Source organism: Bos grunniens, chromosome 1 (assembly GCF_055505025.1).
Source record: "Bos grunniens cultivar Pamir isolate PY7600 chromosome 1, Bosgru_T2T1.0, whole genome shotgun sequence".
NCBI classification, from domain to species: domain Eukaryota; kingdom Metazoa; phylum Chordata; class Mammalia; order Artiodactyla; family Bovidae; genus Bos; species Bos grunniens.
In genome coordinates, this window is record NC_141165.1 from 85053963 (window position 1) to 85080117 (window position 26155).

The following is a 26155-nucleotide window of genomic DNA, read 5'->3' on the forward strand; positions in this document are numbered from 1 at the left end:
CAAGCTGGCTTCCTAGTATTATAATAAAATCTAAAAGGCAGAAAAAATAACTCAACAGATAAAAGAGAAAGAAAATAGAATAGAGTAGAGTAGAATAAAACAGGAAAGAAGTCATTCCTTAGGTTAAGGTATAAAATCATCAATTTTTCTTTTAAAAAAATTTTAGAACTTATGAAATCATAAAATCCCATTTCATTCTTGTTCCTTCCATCAGAAGCGAAATACCTGATTTCCAGTATTAATACAAAAGTACTAGTTTCCTGAATTCCTCTTTGCTGGAGTAACAAACAATTAGGTTTAAAATATTTCAAGAGACTCATAAAGTTAGAAAATGAACTTATTTTCAGGGGAAGGGATAGTTAGGGGGTTTTGGATGGACATGTACACACTGCTATATTTAAATATATTTAAAATATATCTAAAATGGTTAACCAACAAGGACCTAATATATAGCACATGGTTAATGCTATATGTTATGTGGCAGTCTGTACGGGAGGGAGGTTTGAGAAAGAATGAATACGTTTATACATATGGCTAAGTCCCTTCACTGTTCACCTGAAACTTTTAAAACATTGTTAATCAGCTACACCCCAATGCAAAATAAAAATTTCAAAAGAAAATAAATAAAATATTCCATTAGGTGTGTCTACTATTCTAAACAGTGATGTACGTCATTTCATCTTTGAACACCCATCACCTTGAACTGACTGATGTGTGATAAATGACTATATATGTTGATATCAACAAAGTATGGAGAAAGATGCTTTCATTGATATCTTTTAAAAACAAAACTGAAATAGGCCTTCTTAAAAGACTATGTGATGTTTATTGACTCTCTATCACAAATGGTTTTTTTTCCCCTACAGGAGACTAATTCTGGCCACAGAATCTTAATATCACTGAATAATAATAAAGATCCAAAAGAAGATATATGGAAACAGAACTATCACTACTACAAACTACTCTCTTTAGACGGCAACTATACTACTCCACTTTTGGACCGAAGGCACACACACCACAGTGACATGTCACGCTGATGTAACGGGTAATGCTGCACTAGGAACCTGTCCTCAACGGTTTTTTATAGTGAATGAGTGAAATAATCATTATATCCTGCTTTTAAAGCCTTTAATTGAATGACATATAAATGTTTTTCGTACATTCAGGCTGAACTGCAGCAGAAAGGCACTTCCAAGATTCAAACTGATATTTTAAAACTTGCACGCATGCACCTTCCACACCAGTGCTACAGTGCCAGTGATGGTAGTAAATTGTCAAATTGGTAGTAAATTTCTCAACTGTATCTCACTCCACTGCTACTGCAGCAGAAAAGAGAAAAAATTTCTCTCCCTCTGTCGGAGCAAACGTATAAAGAAAAAGATATCTTTCAACACGGTGAAGTGTTGGAGGACGAATGAGTTGGAGAGATGCAAAGGCTGGCAGTCCTATCCTCTAGGGGATGGATACTGGATCAGGAAGAGAACTGGAGCAAAGCAGCATGTGCCCCGTGTTTCTGTGAGTATTGCACATATGAGGTTAATAGACGCCTATAACCAACCAGGTGCCCCCAATCCTGTACTTATGTTCTGAATTTTGTCCACGTCTACCACCTCAAGTTTCAATACTACTTCTGCTTTTCAAATTCTCCCATTCCCACTTGTTTTAAATTTGTGCAAATGTAATAAATAGAATAATACCTTAAATAAAATCTTCCTAAAGCCCACACTCCTCTCTAGTTACCAACTTCTCTCTCTCTTTCCTTCACAATACAACTTCTTAAAAAATTCTCCCTATTCTCCATTTGCCCATATCATATTCATCTATCCATGGTAATTTAGCTTTTACCTCTTAGACCCTCAACTCCGACAGAAGTAACAAATAACCTTCTTGTTGCTAAATCTAAGAGGCAATTCTCAGTCCTAGGCTTACTAACCCTTCCTTCCAGTCCTTGAACTGACAACCACCCACATCTTTCTGAGACACTCTCTCCTTGTCTTTTGCTACGATGGTCTCCTGGTCTTCCACCTCTCTCCCATCAATGTTCTCATGGAGCCCTCTTACCTAGCCATTTCTTAAAAGTAGGTCATTCTGAGGAATCTGTCCCAAGTCAAATTCTCTTTTATTCCACACTTGTGGACCTTAATTTTCAAAATTAAAAGTATTAGGCATGGTGCTTGGTCACTTATCTTTTTTTAAATAGGTTGATGTTTTTGAAATATCTATTAACTCTCCTTGGTTCAATTCATATACTCCTGTGACTGCAATTAGCAATTATATATTATTGACTTTTTTAATGTTTCTCTCTCTTGAATTCTAGATATACCCAGTTAGATGTCCTATTCCCAAACTCAATACATTTAAGCTTCTCATGTCCCTCCACTCTCAAATTGAGTACATATTCCTCAACTCTATTTATCTCCACCCCTACTGCCATGACCCTAACTCCAGATACCATAAACTGGCACCTCCAACCAGGCCAAACACTATAGGCACTAGAGTTTAGATGCTTCTCAGGGACATGCAAAATTACTTGAGACCTGGAAGGGTAAAAACTGCAAAACTGAAATTAATAAATGTCAAAATATACAATTATTGACACTAGTCAACTATAATCCAATGCATTTTTTTAATATTATACTTAATGTAAGATGAGGGTAAAATCTAATGTTTGCTAAGATGTCAGTAGTACCTAGAGGATTTCCCTGGTGGCTCAGATGATAAAGAATCTGCTCACAATGCAAGGGAGCCGGGTTTGATCCCTGTGTCAGAAAGATCCCCTCAAGAAGGGAATGGCAAGCCCCTCCAGTATTCCTGCCTGGGGAATTTCATGGACTTTCAAGTAGTAGTTGAGGAGCCTGGGGCCTGGTGGGCTACAGTCCATAGGTCGCAGAGTCGGACACAACTGAACAACTAATACACAACACCAAGGGCCTAGGAAGGTCCTGTCTTCTTCCCAAATCTGGGTTGGATATACTACTTATACGTTGCAGTAACATATGTGGTGGAGACCGCTATCCATCTCCCATATCCATTCTCTCTTCCTTTCTTAACAACAAAATCCCCAAATTCTAGTAGGTTAACATAGTTACATGCATTAACACTATTTCCCAGCTTTCCTTGAAGCTAATGGGACAATGGAACATATGCAGAAGTGGCATATACAATCCCTGGGAACTATGCTGAAAGAGAGGGAACAAATCTTTCTTTTCCCCTCCACCCTATTGGCTACAATTTGGATATGATGGCTAAAGCCTGATAAACCACTCTGAACCATTAGGCAGAATCCAAAGATATAATAAGCCTGGGTCCCTACAGATTAAGTGACCACAATACTAGACCTTTCGGAGAAGGCAATGGCACCCCACTCCAGTACTCTTGCCTGGAAAATCCCACAGACGGAGGAGCCTGGAAGGCTGAGGGTCGAACACGGCTGAGCGACTTCACATTCACTTTTCACTTTCATGCATTGGAGAAGGAAATGGCAACCCACTCCAGTGTTCTTGCCTGGAGAATCCCAGGGACGGGGGAGCCTGGAGGGCTGCCGTCTATGGAGTTGCACAGAGTCGGACACGACTGAAGCGACTTAGCAGCAGCAGCAGCATATTAGACCTTTGATTTTACATAAAAGCAATAAAATTCTATCCTGTTTAAAGCTCCTGCTGTTTGTGGTTTTCTATCACATGCAAACAAAATCTAATCTCAATTTATATACCCAGATCGGGCACTTAGCACAGAGATTAATAGTGTGGTAACTTGTTATTTTCTTCCAGTAGATTAAGCTCTATAGAGGCAAGGAAGAGCAATTCTATAATTCATGACATATACCTTACACACCACCTTTCCCCCACAACAGCCCAACACACACACACACACACACACACACACACACACACACACACGCATGCATGCACCATATTTATTTTTGGTCAACGAATGCAATTATCATTTTGCTCTTACTTTTTCCCCATTTCTCTAAACTCTATTTTTCATCCTTAATCCCTTTCCTCGAAAAGTAATCTGAACCACTTTGGGAAAGAAAACCAACTGAAAATTGACAGAAATCCAGGAAACTCACCAGTCAACAAAAAAAGAATGTCTGGGAACATATTTAACATGAAATTCTGATTGTTGCTATTGTTGTTTAGTTGCTCAGTCGTGTCCGAATCTTTTGCAACCCCATGGACTGGAGCCCATCAGGCTCTTCTGTCTATGGGATTTCCCAGGCAAGAATACAGGAGTGGGTTGCCATTTCCTTCTCCAGTGGATCTTCCCAACCCAGGGATCGAACCTGTGTCTCCTGCATCGGCAGGTGGACTTTTTACCACTGAGCCATCAAGGAAGCCTGAAGTTCTGATCAGATAATCAAAAATAATTTGGACATAACAAAATTTCTATATAATGTTCTTATATATAATTCATGCATGGCTATGTGTGTATAAAATGAAAAAGTTACCTAGAGTTCTTTTTTTTTTTTTTCTTTTTTTTTTTTAGAGTTCTTTAATCTTAAAATTCTAAACTTTATTATTATTCAGGGACTTCCCTGGTGGTCCAGTGGCTGGGATTCCATGCTCCCAATGCAGGGGGCCAGATCCGATCCCTGGTTAGGGAACTAGATCCCATATGCCTGCCACAACTAAAACCCAGGGCAGGCAAATAAATAAATAAATACGTTAAAAATAAAATTTTATTATTTAAAATAGCAAAACGCAAATATCTTTGAATATAAAAAAGAGTTATAACTAAAATAAAATACCAATTAGGATAGTAACTCAATAATCCAAATGTAAGAAACAAAAAAATAAATCCAGCTATGTATACTGTAAAACAAACACTTTGTTTTAAAACTCTTCTTCTCAGTACCCTTATATAACTATCTACAACATATTCTTTAACTTTAATCTCATTTTTGGTTACACACTGGACTCACATAAATCTGCTATAAAAACACCAACTTCTACACTAAATAAACGAAATGTCAAATTTCCCAATTTGCTTAATCTCTTTAAAAATACAGGTACTAAAACAAAGACTACAAAACAAACAACTCAAACTACATCAAACTAAAAAGTTTCTGCACAGCAAAGCATCATCAAAATGGAAATGCAACCTACCAAATGGCAAAGATATTTACAAATCATATACTTCATAAGAGGTTGATATATAAAATATATAAAGAACTCAAGACAATGCAACAGCTAAAAAAAAAAAAATCCAATTAAAAAATGAGGAGAGGACCTAAATAGACATTTTCCCATGGAAAACACACAGATGGCAAACAAGGGAGCAAACGTCACTAATCATGAAGGACTTCTAAATTAAAACCACAATGAGATATCCCCTCACATCTGTTAGAATGGCTGTCATCAAAGACAAGATTGTCAAGGATGTGGAGAAAAGGGAACCCTTGTGTACTGATGAGGAAAATGAAATTGGTGCAGCCACCATTAAGAACAGTAAGGAGGTTCCTCAAAAAAATAAAAATAGAACTACAATATGATCCAGCAATTCCACTCATGGGCATTTATCTGAAGGAAATGAAGACACTAACTCGAAAAGGTATCTGTGTACCCACATTCACTGAAGCATTACTTAGCCAAGATATGAAAGTAACCTAAGTGTCCATCAATAGACGAATTCAAAAATGTGGTATTAATATACAATGCAGTATTATTAACCCATAAAAAATGGGGAAGGCTGCCTTTTGCAACATGGATGGATGCTGAGGGCATTACACTAAGTTAAATAAGTCAGACAGAGAAAGACAACTACTGTGTGATGGGAATGAACTGATAAGTGGAATTAGAAAAAAAAAAGAACTCATAGAAAGAACAGACTGGAGGTTGCTAGCGGTGGGTTTTGGGGGTGGGCAAAATGGGAGATGAGGGTCAAAAGGTACAAAACTTCCAGCTGTAAAATAAACAACTCCTGGGGATGTCAAAGACAACATGGTATTTATAGTTAATAATAGTGTTTTATATATGTGAAAGTTGCTAGAGAGTAGATCTTAAAAGTTCTCATCAGAAAAAAAAAATGTATAACTATGTAAGGTAGATGTTAACTAGATTTATATGGTGATGATCATTGTGCAGTATATACATACTAACATATTAAATTATTTTACTGTATACCTGAAATGAAAATGTCAAATATATACACTTAAAAAAAAATACAGATATTGGCATATAACACAGAAACAAGAAGTACAGCACATTACCTGTGCACCAAGATCCTTCATATAGGGCCCAAGTTCACTAAACAGATCATATCCTTGATGGAAGAAAGCCAAATGGGCATACATAAAGGATAACATCTAAAGGAGGAAAAAATGATCACCATTTTTGAATCAATTCTTAAATAAACATTCTGAAACTTAAATTCTGATCCTATGTATTGTTAAAAAATTATTTCACCAGAGCACAAAATATCAAACCATTTAAAATTAAGCTGAAACATTTTTCTTAAAAGGTTGCAATAATTCAAAAAATCAAGTTTTCAATAGCATCACCATCTTTTCAGGTACATTATAAAATGTCTATGTATCTTTCAACAAAACTCATTGGCAAACCTTAAATTACAAATAAAACCTCAAAAGATTAGAAGGTGATATAAGCTCTCAAAACAATCACAAACACTTTACAACCTGTAGATCACTAAACATGAAATAGGGGAATGCTCATTTTTTTCTCAAAAATACCAAAATAAAATGAGGCAACAGGCTTTGCCAATATGGAGATTTTGTTATATTCATTCCAAAAATCCAAAACTGTCATTAATGGGTTAAAATTTTTTCTGTTTTCCTATATTTTAACTATTCATGAGAGAAAAAAAAACTCATTTTTATTAGTTAAGTTTTCACATTAGAAGGAATTAAATAACTCAATCACAGGACTGAAAGAATCCTCTGAATAGCCATGTTATTTTTAGCAAAAAGAGACATCTGCTTAGTTCTCTGAAATCTAAAATAGGTCATAAGGTCCTTAATACTCAAGAATCCTTGAAAAAAAATTATTTTGAAAGAGAAAAACCAATAAAATAAAAAACAATGACAAAAGGACAAAGCTCACTAAAAGACGATTCTGGAATTAGATGTCAGTTGTACAGTTTCGTGAATATGATTTTTTAAAATTATGCTTAATTTATATATATATATATATAATTATATATAAAGAAGGATAGTTACAAGTACATAAAAATGTACAATATGCCTGCACATCAAAATGCATAATAAGTGTATTAAAAGATAAACAATAAACTAGGAAAAAGCATATGACAAAGGGTTAATAGTCTTAGTAGGTAAGAGATGTTACAAATTAATCTGAAAAACATGAAGATCCCAACAGGAAAAGAGACAAAGGACATAAACAGAAAACATAAATGACCAAGAAAAAAGGGGGGAGAGGAAGGGGGACAATCATACTCATTTATATCAAAGAAATCCAAAATTAAACATTAAGATGAAATTTTCTATCAAATTATGGGCAAAGTGGGAAAAATCAACACCCAGTTTGTTAAAAGATGCAGAAATGTTCACTCTCACACACTATTAGTGAAAATTTTGTGTAACCCTTATAACTTGAGAGTACTTTTTAAAAAGTCTCAATAAATGCTTAAATTCTCTAAGTAATATCTTACCTTAATCTATCTGAAGGAAATAATCATATTATTCATTAGGATGATCACTATATAATGCTACATTTCATGTCAAAAACAGGGAAATTACTCAAAAGTCCTTTAAAGGGTAAAGTTAATCTATGATAATATTCAAGGTCAGAATATTAAAAAGCAGAGACATTACTTTGCCAACAAAGGTCTGTCATGTCAAAGCTATGGTTGTTCCAGTAGTCATGTATGGATGTGAGAGTTGGACTGTGAAGAAAGCTGAGCACCAAAGAATTGATGCTTTTGAACTGTGGTGTTGGAGAAGACTTTTGAGAGTCTCTTGGACTGCAAGGAGATCCACCCAGTTCATCCTAAAGGAAATCAGTCCTTCACTGAAATCAGTGTTCACTGGGAGGACTGATGTTGAAGCTGAAACTCCAACACGCTGACCACCTGATGCAAAGAACTGAGTGACTATAAAAGACCCTGATGCTGGGAAAGATTGAAGGTTGGAGGAGAAGGGGACGACAGAGATGAGATGACTGGATGGCATCACTGACTCAATGGACGTGAGTTTGGGTAAACGCCGGGAGTTGGTGACGGACAGGGAGGCCTGGCATGCTGCAGTCCATGGGGTCGCAAAAAAACACGACTGAGCGACTGAACTCAACAAGGTCAAAACTGTAACCCACAAAATATATCCAACTCCACTACCTGTTTTTGGATGGCCAACGGGCTAACAATGGTTTTTGCATTTTTAAATGGTTAACGAAATGAAAAAAAAGACACAATATATTAATGACGTAGAAATTATGTAAAATTCTAACTTCCATGTTGATACTGGAACAGTCATGCCATTCATTTACATACTGTCTATGACTTCTTTCTCATTACAATAGCACAGCTGAGCAACCGCAACACAGATCATCAGATCAGATCAGATCAGTCGCTCAGTCGTGTCCGGCTCTTTGCAACCCCATGAATCGCAGCACGCCAGGCCTCCCTGTCCATCACCAACTCCCGGAGTTCACTCAGACTCATGTCCATCGATTCAGTGATGCCATCCAGCCATCTCATCCTCTGTCATCCCCTTCTCCTCCTGCCCCCAATCCTTACCAGCATCAGAGTCTTTTCCAATGAGTCAACTCTTCGCATGAGGTGGCCAAAGTACTAGAGTTTCAGCTTTAGCATCATTCCTTCCAAAGAAATCCCAGGGCTGATCTCCTTCAGAATGGACTAGGTGGATCTCCCTGCAGTCCAAGGGACTCTCAAGAGTCTTCTCCAACACCACAGTTCAAAAGCATCAATTCTTCGGCGCTCAGCCTTCTTCACAGTCCAACTCTCACATCCATACATGACCACAGGAAAAACCATAGCCTTGACTAGACGAAACTTTTTGGCAACGTAATGTCTCTGCTTTTGAATATGCTATCTAGGTTGGTCATAACTTTCCTTCCAAGGAGTAGGCGTCTTTTATGGCTGCAGTCACCATCTGTAGTGATTTTGGAGCCCAGAAAAATAAAGTCGGACACTGTTTCCACTGTTTCCCCATCTATTTCCCATGAAGTGGTGGGACAGGATGCCATGACCTTCGTTTTCTGAATGTTGAGCTTTAAGCCAACTTTTTCACTCTCCACTTTCACTTTCATCAAGAGGCTTATGGACCCCCAAATCTAGTATGTTTACTACCAGGCCCTTCAAAAAAATTTTGCTCAGTTCAGTTCAGTTCAGTCACTCAGTCGTGTCCGACTCTTTGCGACCCCGTGAATTGCAGCATGCCAGGCCTCCCTGTCCATCACCAACTCCCGGAGTTTACTCAAACTCACGTCCATCGAGTCGGTGATGCCATCCAGCCATCTCATCCTCTGTCGTCCCCTTCTCCTCCTGCCCTCAATCCCTCCCAGCATCAGTCTTTTCCAATGAGTCAACTCTTCACGTGAGGTGGCCAAAGTATTGGAGTTTCAGCTTTAGCATCATTCCTTCCAAAGAACACCCAGGACAGATCTCCTTCAGAATGGACTGGTTGGATCTCCTTGCAGTCCAAGGGACTCTCAAGAGTCTTCTCCAACACCACAGTTCAAAAGCATCAGTTCTTCGGCACTCAGCTTTCTTCACAGTCCAACTCTCACATCCATACATGAACCACTGGAAAAATCATAGCCTTGACTAGACGGACCTCTACTATATTCACAAGGAAGAATTCTATCTAGCCAGAAAGGTCATCATTAAGTAAAAAAATATTTAATAACACATGATGATTTTGGAGTGTATTAGTACAAAAAAAAATTACAGAAGAGTATGTACAGATTCCTATTTTGTTTTGCTTTAAAAAAATTAAACAGCATTTTAAAAGGTAGATATAAATGTTCATGTACACACACAAATAGGCACACACATACACATAAAAAAGACAAAAATTACATCAGCCACAACAGTGGTTCTCTCTTGGTAGTAGCATTTGTAGCACTTTTATTCTTTCTTCATACATTTTATTTTCTAATTTTCTACAAATAATACACACTGCTCTCAGTCTCGAAAAGGAAGTGGATGTAAACAGGAAGTATAATGTACTCATCTGATAAGAAATAACATAAATATTAACAGAATTTAGGAAAAAGCTAGCTGGGGACAAGGATCAAGAACAATTTCAGTAAACCTTTAGAAGGAAAAAAATTTTCAGTGAACAAAATCAGAGAAGAAATTATTTCTAGGGTCTCAAAATACAAAAGACTATAATGTCCATACCACTACCATCCTCTGCCCACCTCCTTGTTAGCTTTAAGACAAAAAAAAAAAAAGGCAAATAAGAAAATCACTGTTCTCACGCCTTCACATTTCAACTTGTTTGTTTTCTACCTGCATTCCAAAAAGCTGATACATCAACAACCCTAAGGGGAAAATTCTATAAAATGATGCTATTTATGTATGCTCTCAATCTCAAATATATAAATGTCTGCTTTAAGGAACTTACAATATATTAATGGATGAGACATATATAAATAACTGTAACATAAACAAACGAAAAAAGTGGTTTAGTGACATGTAAGAAGTATACAAAACATCATTAAGAAGATCAATTATAAACTTGGAATAAATAAGTCAATAAACAAACAAACATATATACACATACATATGATGCTATTTTAAACACTTAAATATATACATTTAACTTCATATTAAAATATATAGAACATCATTTCAATAAATATCTTACTGATTTCAGGATTTCTGATCTCCTTTTTGATTGAAGGACATTAATCTGAAGGGAAAACGAACTTGGTTAATCACTTATACACTATTTAAAAAACTAATCCAGAATGCAATGTTGTAAAATTTGCTTATTCTAATGGTTTAATACTTTTCCAGAAATGTAAATAAAAACAAAGTTTGACTTTTTCAGCTTTTGACCTGCTTTTTGCAAAAACATTTTTTAGACAAACATACCAATGAAACTGTCATCATTTTTCAACTCAAAGAAAAACTGGCCATGTTGTACTGTACTGATAAAACTATCACCTTGATAAACTTTAAAATTTCTTAGAATTTCATCTTTTCTCCACTCTCCTCACCTAATTGCTCTTTCAACATACATCCTTAATATAAATTCTCACCACTTTCATCACTACCACCAACTGCTATTATCTTTTCCTGACTGTTCAGTCAGTTTAGTTCAGTTCGGTTGCTCAGTCATGTCCGATTCTTTGCGACCCCATGAATCACAGCACGCCAGGCCTCCCTGTCCATCATCAACTCCCGGAGTTCACTCAGACTCACATCCATCGAGTCAGTGATGCCATCCAGCCATCTCATCCTCTGTCGTCCCCTTCTCCTCCTGCCCTCAATCCCTGCCAACATCAGAGTCTTTTCCAATGAGTCAACTCTTCGCATGAGGTGGCCAAAGTACTGGAGTTTCAGCACTTTCATTCCTTCCAAAGAAATCCCAGGGCTGATCTCCTTCAGAATGGACTGGGTGGATCTCCTTGCAGTCCAAGGGACTCGAAAGAGTCTTCTCCAACATCACAGTTCAAAAGCATCAATTCTTCGGCCCTCAGCTTTCTTCACAGTGCAACTCTCACATCCATACATGACCACTGGAAAAACCATAGCCTTTTGACTAGACGGACCTTTATTGGCAAAGTAATGTCTCTGCTTTTCAATATGCTATCTAGGTTGGTCATAACTTTCCTTCCAAGGAGTAAGCGTCTTTTAATTTCATGGCTGCAGGCACCATCTGCAGTGATTTTGGAGCCCAAAAAAACAAAGTCTGCCACTGTTTCCACTGTTTCCCCATCTATTTCCCATGAAGTGATGGGACTGGATGCCATGATCTTCGTTTTCTGAATGTTGAGCTTTAAGCCAATTTTTTCACTCTCCACTTTCATTTTCATCAAGAAGCTTTTTAGTTCCTCTTCACTTTCTGCCATAATGGTGGTGTCATCTGCATATCTGAGGTTATTGATATTTCTCCCGGCAATCTTGATTCCAGCTTGTGCTACTTCCATCCCAGCGTTTCTCATGATGTACTCTGCATATAATGTACATTATATACTCTGCATATAATGTACATTATATACTCTGCATATAATGTACATCTGCATGATATACTCCTGACTGTTACTATAGTCTAAACTAGTTTGTTTCCACTCTTGACTCTTTACACTTCATTCTGCACACAGCAACCAGAGTGCTTTTTTGAACAATAAATAAGATCGTGTATGTTTATCTTAAAATCTTCCAACTCCCAACCTGCTGCTGCTGCTACTGCTAAGTCGCTTCAGTCGTGTCCGACTCTGTGCGACCCCGTAGACGGCAGCCCACTAGGCTCCCCTGTCCCTGGGACTCTCCAGGCAAGAACACTGGAGTGGGTTGCCATTTCCCAACCTACATCTCCCTATTGTAGCCTACAAGGCCCTTTGTGAAGAGGCTCCTGCTACCGCTCCAACCTAATTTTCTACTACAGTACATTCCCCTTTCTGTACTCCAACCACAGCCCATGACTATTCCCACCTCAAGGCCTTCATACTATTTGTTTTGTCCTCATGTCATGATTTTCTGCCCAAACAAGCATGAGGCTCTTATCCATAAGGTCCAAACTTAAATACTATCTCCTCACAAAGGTTCAAATTAGGCCTTCAAGCACTCTTTAGTGTATCAACCCTATTTATTTTCCTTTTAGTACTCTTAACTACCTTACATTTTATTTACTTATGTCATTTCCCCAGCTAAAACATAAGCTCCATGAGATCAAGGTCTTGCCTTATTCTCAGATGTATTCTCCAAGTTGTATATATTAAGCACTCAATAAATATTTGTTAAACAAATTAATGGGCCATAAATAAATATTTTAATTAGACCAAACTATTGAAAGATCAGTAATTACAAAATTTGCCTTCTACGGTATCTCTCCCAACTTTAGAAATTCACAACAAGCATTTTATTTTTGTCCGTTATTATATATCAACTTAGTGAAATTAAATGTTTACAAAAAAGAATCATTCATTCTTTGCTAAAACTTCCCAAAGATTACAGAATATGTATCCTTTTAATATGTCCTTCCCAGTGAATATTTTACCTGTTATAATTTTAAAGCACTGAGCAGAAAACAAAAACAGGCCCCCAAAATCTAATAACATTGCTTACCTAAGCACTAGTTTATTCTGCATGTCTGTTTCAAGGTCTATTCAGTTTTGAGAACTAAAACAGTAACTTCCAAATGCTCCAAGTAAAAGCTTAGAAAAATGTTAAAAATACCTCTGTTTGACAATGAAAAACAGCATATACTTGAAAAAACAAAAGTATATTAAAATATTTAGAGAAGTTAAAGCATGACAAACTGTAAATTTGAATATTTATTACTTAGTATTCTCTAAAACAGAGTTTGGCCTTATAATGAAATAATACAACAGTTCTCATTAGAAAAATTCAAACAAGTAACTTACAAGAGAGGTGAAGTCCTAACTTAAAACTACTAGAGGGACACCAAAGGAAATGGATAGTTTACAATGTGTAAATTTGACAATAATCAATATTTTAGCTAACTGTCCCTCCCCAAATAAAATTTTAAATTAAGTCATCCACTCTTTCAAAAAACATTACCTATCTATTTTCTAACCACTTGACTAGACAGAAGGGATATAATCTAGGTGTAAGAAAGACATATTAATAAATAATCACAATAAATGAGAGAAGTGCTCTAACAGCAATGTGTATGACAATAATACGGCAGCACAGAGGAAACAGAGACAAGATGACTCATTTGCTGGGAGAAGTTTGAGTAGTTCTGACCACAGAACACAGAATGGATTGCTAAAGAGCAGGTTAAAAGTAATGCAGGAAAGATCAATTTTTATGAGAACATCTTAATACTCCAGAAAAGAAACAATAAGAATTCGGGCTGCAGCAGATTGAGAAAGAACAGATTTAAGAGGTACACAGAACTTTTCAAGGCAATTTCGATTGTTACTTGTAGTAGCTAAGAATGAGGAGAATATCTAGTATGATTCTCCAAGTCTGGCTTCTATGATTAAGAGGGTAACACCACTCAGTTTGGTAACAAATAAGAAGCCATTTAAGAAGACAGATTTCAGTTTTGGACACAAAAGGGACAAAGTACTTCAGGAGAAAAGTAGATTTCATCATCTATATATGGAAATAATTCAAGCAAAGGACATGATGAAACTATAAGGAAAATCATAAAGTCAGAAAACAGGAAAACCAAAGATGGAACCCTAAAAGTCAGATTGCAAAGGTGCACAAAGGAGAGAAACCCAAGGTGGAAACTGAAAAGAAACAGAAGTTATGATGACGGCCTGAAAGTGGCTTAAGATCAAGATGAAAGTAGGTCTCAAGAAAGAGAGTGCAGTCTAATATTTCAATAGAACACAATAGTCAAGTCGGTTAAAAAGTAAAATATTTCTAACGAATGAGACCTTAACGCAAGCCATTTCAGAAGAATGGGGTAGACAGAATCTCAGTGCTCATATTACAGCAGGAAGTGGTATAAGTGTGAGATAGATAAGAGGAAATAGGAAATACAGACTACTCCATTCTGCTGCTGCTGCTAAGTTCTAGAAGTCTTTAATTAATAGACTGTACTTTTTAAAATTTATCCTCCCACTTACTGAGTAGGAATTTAATAGAAAAAAATCATACTTTCTACTTTCTACTATTTTTGCAAAGTTAACTGGGTAGTTTTTAATCACTAATTTGCAATATGGTTACTTCAGGATTTTTTAACGAAATACTCTGTGACCATTGTTAAGTCAACAATCTAAAGGGACTTCTCTGTCTTAGATCACCTGGCATCTTATCAAATATCGATCTCTACTTTTCAAAAGCAGCACCTAATGCAAATATGAGAACATTATTTCTAGAAATATTTTTCATTTGGCAATATGGTGAGCCCTTTGTATCGCTAGAATCCACTCTAAAGAAATAATCAGAAGTGTTGCAAGAGATTTATATACAAAGATATTATCATTAAGTATTTACTGAAAACTGTATTTTAAGTATTGCCAGCAAAAACTGGCAATTATACATCTAATAACTGGATATTAATTAAATTGACACAGTATATCCATAGAATAAAATATAGCAATTAATAATCCTTTTAATGATATTTAGAAAAGGAAAAGAGATAATGTTAATTGAACAGGGGAAGAAATCAGAACTTAAGGTATACACACATGTATAGGGCATATGCAGATAAACACCCAGACACATGAAAATTTTTCACAAAAGAACATGGCTTAATTTTAAACTAAAAGAAATAGCATAATTTATTCCCTTCAATGCAATCACTCAAAAATAACGACATGTTTGGTGGTGGTGGTTTAGTCGCTAAGTCATGTCGGACTCCTGCAACCCCCTGGACTGTAGCCTTCCAGGCTCCTCTGTCCATGGGATTTTTCAGGCAAGAAAACTGGAGTGGATTGCCATTTCCTTCTCCAGGAGATCTTCCTGACCCAGGAATCAAACCCAGGTCTCCTGCATTGCTGGCAGATTCTTTACCAACTGAGCTATGAGGGAAGCCCAACAACATGTTTAGTAAGCAATTTTTGAAAACATATAATAAACAAACCTGAAGTACATAATCGAGGGCTATGTGTCGAAAACATTTTCTTGTTGCTGTCAGAATGTTTGTGGCTTCTTCAACTTCATGCTGTTTGTTTCTTTGCACTTGAGCATTTTTTACTAACGCATTTTCTTTTTCTTCACTGACTTTTTCAAACTGTTTCTTGGCATCTTTGAATTTTCTGAGATCTCTAAAAAAATTAAAATAGTGAAATTTTTATAAAACTTTCTGGATCAAACACTTCAGCAAAATAACACTGAAAAATTTATTCTTATGTTGCCATATTTATTTATTTATTTGCAATGATACTCAATAGTTCTTCCAACTAATACATATATTAGTCTATGAGCACATAATATTCCCTAATATAGTCAACTAGCATTTCCTGACTTAAATTTATACAATTCAAATTAAAAAATGAATTATCAAATTAACATTACAGAAACATAAAAGGCAAAGTTAATTTGTTTTTTCTAAAGACAAATTTTGGGACATGCACTAATATCTAACCAAATGATTTTTGAACAGTAGCATATACCACAGGGAACTTGTTTAAAAATGCAAGTTCCAAGGGTCCTCTCCCAGAAATTATAGTTCTTTGTGTTTTGGGGATAAGCTCTAGAAATCTAAGGGATTTTCTTAAGACAAGTCCTTGATTTACTGTTATGGGTGGTCCTATTGTTGTTTTAGTCACTGAGTCCTGTCGAACTCCTCTGAGGCCCCATGGACTGTAGCCTGTTATGTTCTTCTGTCCATGGGATTCTCCAGGCAAGAATACTGGAGTGGGCTGCCTTCTCCAGGGGATCTTTCCAACCCAGGGATCAAACCAGAGTCTCCTCCATTGGCAGGCAAATTCTTTACCACCTGAGCCATTGGGGAATAGTATACGTTACAAAGGTATGCTGCTGCTGCTGCTAAGTCGCTTCAGTCATGTCCGACTCTGTGAGACCCCATAGACGGTAGCGCACCAGGCTCCTCTGTCCCTGGGATTCTCCAGGCAAGAACACTGGAGTGGGTTGCCATTTCCTTCTCCAATGCATGAAAGTGAAAAGTGAAGTCGCTCAGTCGTGCCTGACTCTTAGTGACCCCATGGACTGCAGCCTACCAGGCTCCTCTGTCCATGGGATTCTCCAGGCAAGAGTACTGGAGTGGGTTGCCATTGCCTTCTCCTACAAAGGTATAGACCACATTTAAAGAAACAACATTTATTTCTTATTGAAGAAAATTAGTAGGCCAAAAGAAGGAATAAATTTTACAAATACACACATATAATACTGTCTAAAAGAAGTGTGTGTACTGTGTGCTCAGTTCAGTTCAGTTCAGTCACTCAGTCGTGTCCGACTCTTTGCGACCCCATGAATCACAGCACACCAGGCCTCCCTGTCCATCACCATCTCCCGGAGTTCACTCAAACACACGTCCATCGAGTCAGTGATACCATTCAGCCATCTCATCCTCCGTCGTCCCCTTTTCCACACGCCCCCAATCGCTCCCAGCATCGGAGTCTTTTCCAATGAGTCAACTCTTCGCATGAGGTGGCCAAAGTCCTGGAGTTTCAGCTTTAGCATCCAGTCCTTCTAAAGAACACCCAGGGCTGATCTCCTTTTGAATGGACTGGTTGGATCTCCTTGCAGTCCAAGGGACTCTCAAGAGTCTTCTCCAACACCACAGTTCAAAAGCATCAATTCTACAGCGCTCAGTTTTCTTCACAGTCCAACTCTCACATCCATACATGACCACTGGAAAAACCATAGCCTTGACTAGACGGACCTTTGTTGGCAAAGTAATGTCTCTGCTTTTCAATATGCTATCTAGGTTAGTCATAACTTTTCTTCCAAGGAGCAAGCGTCTTTTAATTTCATGGCTGCAGTCACCATCTGCAGTGATTTTGGAGCCCAGAAAAATAAAGTCGGACACTGTTTCCACTGTTTCCCCATCTATTTCCCATGAAGTGATGGGACCGGATGCCATGATCTTCATTTTCTGAATGTTGAGCTTTAAACCAACTTTTTCACTCTTCTCTTTCACTCTCATCAAGAGGCTTTTTAGTTCCCCTTCACCTTCTGCTCAGTCGTGCCCAACTTTTTGTGATCCCCTGGACTGTAGCCCACCAGGTTCCTATGTTCATGGGATTTTCCAGGTAATAATACTGGAGTGGGTTACTATTTCCTACTCCGGGGGACCTTCCCAACCCAGGGATCAAACCCAGGTCTCCTACATTGCAGGCAGATTCTTTACAATCTGAGGCACCAGGGAAGCTCAGACTATTGAAATGGATACTATAACCCTTTGCTGCTAAGTCGCTTCAGTCGTGTCCGACTCTGTGTGACCCCATGGACAGCAGCCCACCAAGCTCCTCTGTCCACAGGATTCTTTAGGCAAGAATACTGGAGTGGGTTGCCATTGCCTTCTCTATAACCCTTTACTAGTACATAATTCTTTTAGAGGGCTTCCCTGGTAGCTCAACTGATAAAGAACCTGCCTGCCAATGCAGGAAACACAAGAGATAAGGGTTCGATCCCTGAGTCAGGAAGGTCCCCTGGAGAATCAAAAGGCAACTCACTCTAGCATTCTTGCCTGGAAAATTCCATGGACAGAGAAGCCTGGTGGGCTACAGTCCATAAGGTCACAAAGAGTCAGACACGACTGAGCATGCATGAGCCACCTGGGAAGCCCTCTAAAAGAATTATGTACCAGTAAAGGGTAACAGTCTGAAAATCTGAAACCTCCAGACCTTAGGTAAATACATAACATCCCTTTGCTTTTACTTCTTCTACCAGGGAATTAGGCAAAATAATTTGAAGACAAATAACTTTAAAATAACAAAAACAATAATAAAATATGCCTAGCAAAGACTTTAAACTCTTTATAGGAAGTGGTAAATTTTCATGTATATATACTATAAGGACATTCTGAATATTTTATGAAATAATTTATAAACAATCTGCAAGAGATCACCTCCAGTACAACAAATTCTAATCTACTAAGACAGAAGTGCATTATAAGCTCTGCCACTATTTATAGCTCGTAATACCTGAATTAGTTATGACCAACCTAGACAGCATATTAAAACGCAAAGACATTACTGTGGCAACAGAGGTCCATCAAGTCAAGGCTATGGTTTTTCCAGTGGTCATGTATGGATGTGAGAGTTGGACTATAAAGAAAGCTGAGCACCAAAGATTTGATGCTTTTGAACTGTGGTGTTGGAGAAGACTCTTGAGAGTCCTTTGGACTGCAAGGAGATCCAATCAGTCCATCCTAACGGAGATCAGTCCTAGGTATTCATTGGAAGGACTGATGTTGAAGCTGAAACTCCAATACTTTGGCCACCTGATGCGAAGAGCTGACTCATTGGAAAAGACCCTGATGCTGGGAAAGATTGAAGGCAGGAGGAGAAGGGGACGACAGAGGATGAGATGGTTGGATGGCATCACCGACTCAATGGACATGGGTTTGGGTAGACTCTGGCAGTTGGTGATAGACAGGGAGGCCTGGCGTGCTGTGGTCATGGGGTTGCAAAGAGTCGGACACGACTGAGCAACTGAACTGAATACTGTATCCTAATCAACCTTATATGTAATATAATATATACTCTTAGGGATTAAAAGAGAAAAACTGAAATTATTAATGTAGAAAAGGCAAACATCCATACCTGGAAAGGTCAGATTTTTTTTTAATTTCCAGTTTCATTTTATTTCACACATAAAATGTGATGACTGTGACACAAAAGGCTTGTTTTCATTACTTATTATGCACCTTCATAACTCATTCTCATAAATCCTATTATCTTCTCTACAAAGAAAATACTATATGGAGATAACTAGAATAACTGATGGTATTTCAACCACTTTTGGGATCTGCTTTTATTTTTAAAGGTCATCAGATTATTTATTTACATTAAAAATTTGTTTTATCTATTAACAATTTGAACTATGTATCCTGAATACAAATTCCATAAGTTATTCATGGAAAAGCATGAAACCTGATTTCTTACAGAGTAATTCAGAAAAATATGCAACATAAAATTCACAAAGCAAAAAACAAATAAAAACTCCCATAATTTTAGTAAGTCTGAAAGTATGATTCTAGGTTCTCTCAAATGATAACTCCCAGAAGTAATCTTGGCTGCTTTTCTTTTCACTGAAATTGACTTACTCTTTAACAAAGTTCTGAAGTTGTGCCTTAATTGATCTCTGGGTTTGGTCAAATAGGATCTAAAAGAAAAGGAACATTAAACAATTAGAAAAGTAAACAAAGAAAAAAATTTTCATGTAGTTCTATAAATATTACATCCCTCCAACAATATTCCAATTCTAATAATACCTACACTTCTTACTGAACATTGCATAAGAAATAAATATTTAAAAAAGAAACTGATTCTCAAGCCAATTTAATCTGTTAAAAAATAAAATTACTATTTACAGAGTAAATCAAATGTGTATTAATACTTAAATACAATTTTCAATCAGTTCCCTGACCAGGGACTGAAATACAATTTATTGCCTTGATTCTAACTCAGGCTTTAGAAGACAACCTAAAAGACTAATACAAATTCTACTCTATCCACCACAGGAATTTCTTATTCTAATATACTAAAACATAAGAAATGAAAACACTAGAACTTCCTTATACCTTAGACATTTCTCATTTGAGAAGACGTGTGGATTTCAATGTCTTACATTCTGAATTAAATAAATATTATACAGCCCTTAATTGATTGCTAAGATTAAAGACGAGGATAAAATTTTATTTCTTAACAAAAATATTTTACACCACTTAACGGATGCCACATATATTTAACTCTACGTGTGGTAAATTTCATAAGGCTTGGCATGGAAATGTCAAGTACTTTCATAATTTATAGATACACTTCATTCAGAATTTGAAACACAGCAGATAAACAGGCAGAAAAATCACTATTCAAAACAAAAAGAAAATCCTATGTCCTTCAACTAACTAAAAACAGCATCGAAATACTTCAATCTTTATGGAATCTGGCTAGAAGCAAAAAGTATTATGTCCTTGTCTAAATGCCAAACACACACGCACAGTATGGGTTGAGTACAGGGTTTCAAAATCTGTCGAATTCACTTTTAAAGGAAAAAAGGTTTTGTATAATGTTAATCCCAAAGTATTAAACCCAAGTTAAGCAGAAGAAATGACATAATAAAGATCAGATTGGAAGGTAACTAAATAGAAAACGGGAAATCAACAGCCAAAACCTAATGAAACCTAAAGCTAGTTTTTTAAGATCTAAAATAGATAAACTCCGAGCCTAAGTCAGCATATTAAAAAGTAGAGACGTCACTTTGCCAACAAAGGTCCATACAGTCAAAGATACAGTTTTTTCAGTAGTCACATATGGATTTGAGAGTTGGACCATAAAGAAGTCTGAACATCAAAAAATTGATGCTTTCGAATCATGGTGCTGGAGAAGACTCTTACGAGTCCCCTGGACTGCAAGGAGATCAAACCAGTTAATCTAAAGGAAATCAACTCTGAATATTCATTCGAAGGGCTGATGCTGAAGCTGATATTCCAATACTTTGACCACCTGATATGAAGAGCTGACTCATTAGAAAAGACCCTGATGCTGGGAAAGATTGAAAGGAAAAGGAGAAGAGGGCAGCAGAAGATGAGATGGTTAGATAGCATCACTGACTCAATGAACATCAATTTGAGCAAACTCTGGGACCTGCCTATTGAGAAATCTGTATGGGCAAATACCTAGGGTTGATATTGCTAGGTTTTATGTAAATGTAGCTTTAACTTTACAGTATATGGGAGCTTTTTCAATACAGATTCTGTTTCTTCAATTCTATTTTTTATTTTTTTGGTCATGCCATGAGGCTTGTGGAATCTCAGTTCCCTGACCAGGGACTGAACGCTAGTGACAGCAGTGAAAATCCTAACCAGTAGACCACAAGGGAAACCTGTTTAGTTTTCTGATATCTCCTTTTCAAAATTTCTTTTACTGAAGTATAGTTGATTTACAATGTTGTATTAGTTTTTGGTAAATTAGTTTACAAGCAGAAATTTATATATTCAGTATACACACACACACACACACACACACACTGAACCACTCTGCTTGTAAACACACATATATATAATACATACATACAAATATATATATATACACTGAATATATATATGTGTATTCTTCATATTTTTTCCAGTATGGTTTATTACAGAATATTCAATGTAGCCCCTGTGCTATATATTAGTACCTTGTTGTTTATTCATTCAATATATAATAGCATCTGCTAATTCCATATTCCCAATTCTTCCATCTCCCACCTCCGTTCCCCGTTAGCAACCATAAGTCTCTTCTCTTTGTAAGTCTCATTCTGTCTGAAAGATAACTTCATTTGTGCTGTATTTTAGATTCCACATATAACTGATATCAACTGAGCTATCAGGGAAACCCCAGTGGAATGGCAGACCACTTCAGCATTCTCGCTCTGAGAATCAGATGAATAGTATGAATAGGCAAAAAGACAGGACACTGAAAGATGAACTCCCCAGGTCGGTAGGTGACCAATATGCTACTGGAGATCAGTGGAGAAATAACTCCAGAAAGAATGAAGAGACGGAGCCAAAGCAAAAACAACACCCAGCTATGGATGTGACTGGTGGTAGAAGTTAAGTCTGATGCTGTAAAGAGCAATACTGCATAGGAACCTGGAATTTTAGGTCCATGAATCAAGGCAAACTGGAAGTGGCCAAACAGGAGATGGCAAGAGTAAACATCAACATTTTAGGAATCAGCCTACTAAACTGGACTGGAATGGTTGAATTTAACATAGATGACCATTATATCTACTATTGTGGGCAAGAATCCCTTAGAAGAAATGGAGTGGCCCTCATAGTAAACAAGAGTCTGAAATACAATACTTGGGTGCAGTCTCAAAAATGACAGAAGAATCTCTGTTCATTTCCAAGACTAACCATTCAATATTACAGTAATCTAAGTCTGTGCCCCTTCCAGTAATGCTGAAGAAGCTGAAGTTGAACAGTTCTAAGAAGGCCTACAAGACCTTCTAGAACTAACACCCCAAAAAGATGTCCTTTTCATTATAGGGGACTGGACTGCAAAAAGTAGGAAGTCAAGAGATACCGGGAGTAACAGGCAAATTTGGCCTTGGAGTACAAAACAAAGCAGGTCAAAGGCTAACTAAAAGAGTGTTGTCAAGAGAATGCAAACACCCTCTTCCAACAACACAAGAGAAGACTCTACACATGTAGAGAAGACTCTACATCACCAGATGGTCAATACTACAATCAGACTGATTATATTCTTTGCAGCCAAAGGTGGAGAAGCTCTATACAGTCAACAAAAACAAGACCAGGGGCTCACTGTGGCTCAGACCATAAACTCCTTACTGCCAAACTCAGACTGAAATTAAAGAAAGTAGGGGAAACCACTAGACCATTCAGGTATGACCTAAATCAAATCCCTTACGATTATATAGTGGAATTGACAAATAGATTCAAGGGATTAGATCTGATAGAGTGCCTGATGAACTACCGACGGAGGTTCCTGACATTGTACGGGAGGCAGTGATCAAGATCATCCCCAAGAAAAAGAAATGCAAAAGGGCCAAATGGTTGTCCGAGGAGGCGTTAGAAATAACTGAGAACAGAAAAGATGTGAAAGGCAAAGGAGAAAAAGAAAGATATACCCATTTGAATGCAGAGTTCCAAAGAACAGCAAAGAGAGATAAGAAAGCCTTCCTCAGTGATCAGTGCAAAGAAATAGAGGGAAACAGTGGAATGGGAAAGACTAGAGATCTCTTCAAGAAAATTAGAGAAAACAAGAGAACATTTCATGCAACGATGGGCACAATAAAGGACAGAAATGGTATGGAACTAACAGAAGCAGGAAATACTAAGAAGAGGTGGCAAGAATACACAGAAGAACGATACCAAAAAAATCTTCATGACCCAGATAACCACAACGGTGTGATCACTCACCTAGAGCCAGACATCCTGGAATGTGAAGTCAAGTGGGCCTTAGGAAACATCACTACGAACAAAAGATGGGATTCCAGTTGAGCTATTTCAAATTCTAAAAGATGAAGCTGTGAAAGTTGCTACACTCAATCTGCCAGCAAATTTGGAAACCTCCGCAGTGGCCACAGGACTGAAAAAGGTCAGTTTTCATTCCGATCCCAAAGAAAGGCATGCCAAAAATGTTCAAACTACCACACAATTGCACTCATCTCACACGCTAGCAAAGTAATGCTCAAAATTCTCCAAGCCAGGCTTCAACAGTAGGTGAACCATGAACTTCCAGATGTTCAAGCTGGATTTAGAGAAGGCAGAGGAACCAGAGATCAAATTGCCAACATCCGCTGGATCATCAAAAAAGCAACAGAGTTCCAGAAAAACATTTATTTCTGCTTTATTGACTATGCCAAAACCTTAGACTGTGTGGATTCCAAAGAACTGTGGAAAATTCTGAAAGAGATGGGAAGACCAGGCCACCTGACCTGCCTCCTGAGAAATCTATATGCAGGTCAGGAAGCAACAGTTAGAACTGGCCATGGAACAACAGACTGGTTCCAAATAGGAAAAGGAGTACGTCAAGGCTGTATATTGTCACCCTGCTAATTTAACTTATATGCAGAGTACATCATGAGAAACACTGGGCTGGATGAAACACAAGCTGGAATCAAGGTTGCCAGGAGAAATATCAATAATCTCAGATATGCAGATGACACTACCCTTATGGCAGAAAGTGAACAACTAAAAAGCCTCTTGATGAAAGTGAAAGAGGAGTGAAAAAGTTGGCTTAAAACTCAACATTCAGAAAACTAAGATCATGGCATCCAGTCCCATCACTTCATGGCAAATAGAGGGGAAACAGTGGCAACAGTGACAGACCTTATTTCTGGGGGCTCCAAAATCACTGCAGATGGTGACTGCAACCATGAAATTAAAAGACGCTTACTCCTTGGAAGAAAAGTTATGACCAACCTAGACAACATATTAAAAAGCTGAGACATTAGTTTGCCAACAAAGGCTATGGTTTTTCCAGTAGTCATCTATGGATGTGAGAGTTGGACTATAAAGAAAGCTGAGCACTGAAGCATTGATGCTTTTGAACTGTGGTATTGGAGAAGACTCTTGAGAGTCCCTCACACAGCAAGGAGATCCAACCAGTCTATCCTAAAGGAAATCAGTCCTGAATATTTATTGGAAGGACTGATGCTGAAGCTGAAACTCCAATACTTTGGCCACCTGATGTGAAGAACTGACTGATTTGAAAAGACCCTAATGCTGGGAAATACTGAAGGCGGGAGGAGAAGGGGATGACAGAGGATGAGATGGTTGGATGGCATCACCGACTCAATGGATATGAGTTTGAGTAAACTGTGGGAGTTGGTGATGGACAAGGAGGCCTGTCATGTTGCAGTCCACGGGGTCGCAGAGTCAGACACAACCGAGTGACTGAACTATACAGAACTGAACTGGGAGACAGTGAAGGACAGGGAAGTCAGGAGTGCAACAGTCCATGGCGTCGCAAAGAGTTGGACATGACTGGGGGAAGGCGCCAAGATGGCGGAGGAGTAGGACGGGGAAAACACTTTCTCCCCCACAAATTCATCAAAAGAGCATTTAAACGTCGAGTAAATTCCACAAAACAACTTCTGAATGCCGGCAGAGGACATCAGGCACCCAGAAAAGCAACCCAACTCCTCGAAAGGAGGTAGGAAAAAATATTAAAGACAATAAAAGAGACAAAAGAGGGAGGGACGGAGTTCCGTCCCGGGAAGGGAGTCTTAAAAAGAGAGAAGTTTCCAAACACCAGGAAACCTTCTCACTGCCGAATCCGTGCCGAGCTTTGGAAGCACAGAGGACAACATAACAGGGAGAAAAAATAAATAAACAATTAAAACTCGCAGATTGCGAGCCCTACAGTAACTCCTCCAGCGGAGAAGCAGCGCAGACGCCTGCATCCGCCATTAGCAAGCGGGGGCTGGGCAGGGAGGCGCGGCGCGGGCTGCATCGCTGAGAGTAAGAATCTGGCCTGAATACCCTGAGCACTATCTGAGCGAAATAATTTGGGCTAGCAAACCAGACTGTGGGATATCTACCATGCGAAAAGCCAGCCCTAACCTAAGACGCCGCCAGGCCCGCGCAAGGAACAAAGGACTAAACAGAGGTAGCCGGCTGCAAACCTTCCCCCTCCGGTGACAGGCAGCCAGAGCCGGAAGGGGGCAATCGCAGCCCCAGAGAGACATTATCTATAAAACTGGCTTCTTTGCTAACTAAAACTTATTGGGGGTCTGGACGGTCAACATCTGCCTGAGAAGGTGTGCCGGTTTTACACCCAGATAACCAAGTGGCGGGGAGGCGATAAGTCGCAGCATTGGCGCTCGCCAAACACCTCATCACCTGAGCTGCTCGGACCTGGGAAGAGCACAAAACGCAGCCCCAACTGAGTCTGCGCCTCTGAGGACTACCTGAGTG

At 38.1% G+C, this 26155-nt stretch overlaps 1 protein-coding gene across 4 annotated transcripts in view; it reads right to left on the reverse strand.

Annotated features, from left to right (window-relative positions):
- Positions 1 to 26155, reverse strand: part of ACAP2 (ArfGAP with coiled-coil, ankyrin repeat and PH domains 2) — a 176261-nt gene that overhangs the window by 48251 nt on the left and 101855 nt on the right. For all 4 annotated transcript variants that reach the window (XM_086399294.1, XM_086399275.1, XM_086399284.1 and 1 more), the window contains exons 5-8: positions 19832 to 19890; positions 15680 to 15863; positions 10814 to 10858; positions 6215 to 6310 (exon numbers count right to left, since the gene is read on the reverse strand). In XM_086399294.1, the coding sequence (XP_086255420.1) occupies positions 6215 to 6310; positions 10814 to 10858; positions 15680 to 15863; positions 19832 to 19890 (384 nt within the window). The remainder of the gene's footprint in view (positions 1 to 6214; positions 6311 to 10813; positions 10859 to 15679; positions 15864 to 19831; positions 19891 to 26155) is intronic.